Below are 5,000 nucleotides of genomic sequence, written 5' to 3'. Positions count from 1 at the left end.
GCGAGACATCATACCAATAATCATGAAGCTTTAACTCTGTCTGTGAAATTACTGATAATTAAATGACAACAACCATCTTTCTACTGAACATAAAATTCTAATTTCTCTAAATCAACTTTAACTATTCTTTTTCAGTTACTGGAAATGAAAATCCACTTTGAAAGTCAGTGATATATCTAAGCTGAAACTGCCGGATTAAGTGTTGAAAATGTTTTCGCTGTTGATTCCCAGGCGAAAGAAAAGGGAAATTAAAAGGTATGAGACACTTCATCCCAATGCTTCAGCTGCTCTTCCTTACACAATTACTTGTTTCACATTATTTAATTCAAGATAGCAAATCATTTTATGACAGCTATACACTTGTCACAATATATATGGCAGAAAAAAACACATGAACATTTACTCATGTTAACTTACACCTCCTAATGCCAGCCCAGTGATTCCCCTGTCCTTGTGTCTAGCCTGTTGGTATATGAGGTTTGAAAAAATATAGAGAATTAAACCCTTATGAACCACTTGTATTGCTGGATCATATTTGAAATATTTTATCTTAAAGTTGATAGTGCATTCATCACTGAAACAAGAAGTCCCAAAGTTTCATGGAAAAGAAGTACATCCCACTTTCTAGTACTGAATCATTTCAACACATTATAATCTGATGACGTCATGGGATGCTCAGAACCAATCTGAACCATATAACTTGTATTTTATTGTTGAACAAAAATTGTAAATCATTTTTGGTGCAAAAAGGAATCATTATAGAAATCCCTCACATCAAAATATTGCCCAAATATCATGCTCTGAGCAGTTTCCTTGTTTAGCTAAATTTTAACATATTTTTCAAGATTAATTTATAGACGATTAAGCAGAAAGCACCATTTCTGAATCCCCTCCTATCAAGATTACTGTTACTTCCTTCATCTCGACATAAGGCAGAAGAAAAATATAAGCTATAAAAAGAGAAAACAAAAATAAATAAAAGGATAAGAAAATTATTCACTCTACACTAAGTCATAGATGACACACATGTAAACACACACACACTTTCTCTTTTCCTTTTACTAACTTCAAGGGTAAATCACTAGTCTATAATTTACTAAGTAAAGATTTTCTTCCTTTTCTGTAAATTGTTACAATTTGCATTTTTTCGAGTCTAAGAAGGGTGAAAACTACATGTAAAATCATTTCTGAATTCATCCCTGCTTGAATAAACTTCAGTGTAATATGAAGTTGGTAATAACTGGTCCGCTATTGATTTCTTAACTCACTGACATTATCACCATGCCCTTGTGCCACCAAGGAGTTAATGAGCAGGCCAACCTAACATCACCTGTTTACCCCATTCCTTGAGTTTTTGGGGGAAATAGTATTTTCTATCAATATTATCAGGGTAATTTTAATAACAATAATGGTAATTAGCAGGAAGGCCTGCTAATTAGCTCCTACTGTGGTCATTGCACCATCCAAGCATAAAAAATAATAAAACAAAACCAAAGAAGGACTCCCTTTCCACGCTACTGAATGTGACAGAGATACAATATGACAACAATAATCAATATGAAAAGAAAGTTTCTTTTATTTGGGCAGACCTGTTGCTCCCTTATGAAAAGGCAGCAAATAGCAGATAAGTCAAGCAGCATTGGAGATAAACAAAGTCTGGATCAGTCAAAAAACAAGTGGTATTAGGGGTTAAGTTACTGCCACATGCCGTAGCAAACTTTCTGCCACACCCAATTACAACCAGAATATGTAATTGCAGTTATCAGCATCAGCATTGACGGAAATGTGAACTTTCAGCAATTCAAATAATACATTTTTACAACAATTAATCCCACACTAATTGTGATTGTTGCATATTATTAGCTAAAGATAATTCAAAAGTATCAGCTTTAGGATAATAATAAATAGATAATGAATATTCCAGTATTTTTATTAATTACACATATGTTATCTTCAAGTCTTGTTATCTCCCAAGGTTCTGCTTTTCATGAGTTTTCCACTTCTCTGTGCCTGAAAGGGAATGAAACATTAAATACAACAGTGTATTAATCACTTATAAAATTGTTCAATCAAAAAATAATTTTAGAAAATAATAAGTATATTATATTGACCTGTAATTGCTAATGATATCCTTACAAAAGTGTTCTCTTTTACTGTGCAGGAAATTCCCTGTGACTAATTCTTCTCTCAAATTCTCTACCAATCTATTAAATGTAATACTGGTCTACTTACTTGCACTTTGGACATATGTAGAAGATGGTCTGTCCTTCATCTGCCGACCGCAACTGCATGGTGGTGTATGACATGCCAATATTGCCGCACTTACTGCACTCTCTCTCGTTGTCCATTTGCCCCAGCTCCTCCTCCTCAGCTTTTTTCTTTGGCTGTGTCAAGTAACTGCCCAGAGGAACGAAATCAATGTGGTATGTTGTCTCTTGACCAATGAGATCTGTGGAGAAATTAGGATTATTATAACCAGAAATAAAGGCACTTATGGATAATTACATAAAATAAACTCATAATTCTGAATGTTTGATTCAGAGTGATTCAATTCAATGGGCCCCTGTATCATGACACAAGTGACATGATCAGACATTATAATTTGCGATACTTCATCATGGAAAAAAAACTTCTCTTGAAATAAAACTAACATTGTTAAACTTATGCAAACGGAGTAAAGTTAATCACTATATTATATATTACTTACTGATAGCCCTTAATAAACACTGGTTTCAAAAACTAAATCACAAACATCACATCAATCACACTGAAAGACCTTTCTTACAATGCTTTTCTTTCCACACTTGCAGAAAGCAAAATTTTATTTGTATTTGTATTTGTATTGCCAAAACACAAAAATCACGATTGTGTTTCACTTGTATTTGAGAATTTTCAGTAAGGCATATTTGCTCTTCTATATGCAGTTGGTCCTTGTATTAACTTTATTCACTTCAGATACAGTCAAATACGTTTAGGTAATTATCGGTTTTTAGAGTTACTGTACAGAACATCAATTGCAAGTGGTTTACCAGTGTCTGATGGACAGACATTAGCATTGTAAGAAAGGCCTTTCAGCGTGATTGATGTGATGTTTGTGATTTAGTTTTTGAAAACTAATGTTTATTAAGGGCAAGTAATATATGATGTGGTGTTTTAATTTTACTCTTTTATGCAAGTTTAACAATATTAGTTTTAATTCAAGGGAGGTTTTTTTCCATAATGAAATACTGCAAATTATAATGTCTGATTATAGGAGAGTCACTTGATACAGGGGCCCAATGCATTATATATATATATATATATATATATATATATATATATATATATATATATATATATATATTATATATATATATATATATATAATATAATATTATATTATAATACATATAATATAAATATAGACATATATATATATATATATAATTTATATATATATATATATATAATATATGTTAATATATATATATATATTTACTATATATATATATATTATATATATACGCATTAATATATATATATAATTAAATATTAAATATATAATATATATATACTTATATATATTATATATATATATATATATATATATATATAATATATATATATATTAATAATATATTATATATAATAAATATATAATATATATTATATAACAATATATATATATACTATATATATATTATATATAAATTATGATATACATGATATAATCACATATAGATTATTATATAAATATATAGTATATATATATATAGATATATAATACAGAGTGTAGCATATATATATCATCTATAGATACAATATATAAACATATAATAATATAAGATATATACATATAGTACATATCAAATATATATATAATATAAATATATAATAGTATATAGAATTAAAAATATAAATATATATATATAATATATATATAATATATATAATATATATATATATCATATATATTCATATATAGGTATATGATAATATATATATTAGATATATAATTATATATATATCATATATTCATATATATGTATATATATATGAATATATATATATATAATATATATATATATTATATATCCATACACTATATATACGTAGACATACACACACACACACACACACTCTACACACAAACACAAGACCAACACACCAACACACACACACACACACACACACACACACACACACACACAACACCACACACACACAGCATCACACACAAACACACACACATATATATATAAATTTATTATAATATATATATAGTAAATATAGAGATATATATATATCAGATATATATATAATATATATAGTATAAATAAATGTATATATAATTTATATATATAATAAATATATATAAATGTGTGTATATATGTATAGTATGTAAGTTATGTGTGTAATATATTCATTCCTCGACATCTCTCTTCTCTCTCTCTCTCCTCTCTCTACTCATCTCTCTCTCATCTGCGCTTATATATATATATATATATATATATATATAAATATATATATATAATATATATATATATATATATAATATATATACATATAGATATACATATATTATATATATTATATAATAAGATATATATATTAATTAAATATATATATAATATATATATATATATATAGGTTGTGTGGTGTGTTTGTGTGTTTGTGTAGTATGTGTGTGTGTGTGTTTAATGTAATATATAATTATATATATATATATAGATATATATAATATATATATTATATATATATGATATATAATATAAATTACATGATATAATAATATGAATATAAAAATATATATATATATGAGAATATATAACATATACTATATATATATATATATATAAATAAATATGATATATATATGTAATATATATGAATATATATGCATTATATATATATATATATATCTATAAAAATATATAATATATATATATATATTAGAAGTAGGAATGATATGAATATATATATAGATATACATAGCCTATATGCATTATATATAATAACAT

General features: G+C 26.3%; 1 protein-coding gene across 2 annotated transcripts in view; it reads right to left on the bottom strand.

Annotated features, from left to right (window-relative positions):
- Nucleotides 1-1,912: 1,912 nt before the first annotated feature.
- Nucleotides 1,913-5,000, bottom strand: part of Polr1H (RNA polymerase I subunit RpI12) — an 8,966-nt gene continuing 5,878 nt past the window's right edge. For both annotated transcript variants that reach the window (XM_043027604.2, XM_043027605.2), the window contains exons 3-4: nt 2,233-2,449; nt 1,913-2,010 (exon numbers count right to left, since the gene is read on the bottom strand). In XM_043027604.2, the coding sequence (XP_042883538.1) occupies nt 1,986-2,010; nt 2,233-2,449 (242 nt within the window). In that variant the 3' untranslated portion in view covers nt 1,913-1,985. The remainder of the gene's footprint in view (nt 2,011-2,232; nt 2,450-5,000) is intronic.

The sequence above is a fragment of the Penaeus japonicus genome, unplaced genomic scaffold, assembly GCF_977035675.1.
Source record: "Penaeus japonicus unplaced genomic scaffold, GWHDUDI00000001_assembly GWHDUDI00000032, whole genome shotgun sequence".
Classification (NCBI taxonomy): domain Eukaryota; kingdom Metazoa; phylum Arthropoda; class Malacostraca; order Decapoda; family Penaeidae; genus Penaeus; species Penaeus japonicus.
The sequence above is the reverse complement of the archived record's forward strand: the minus strand, read 5'-3'. Positions and strand labels throughout refer to the sequence as shown.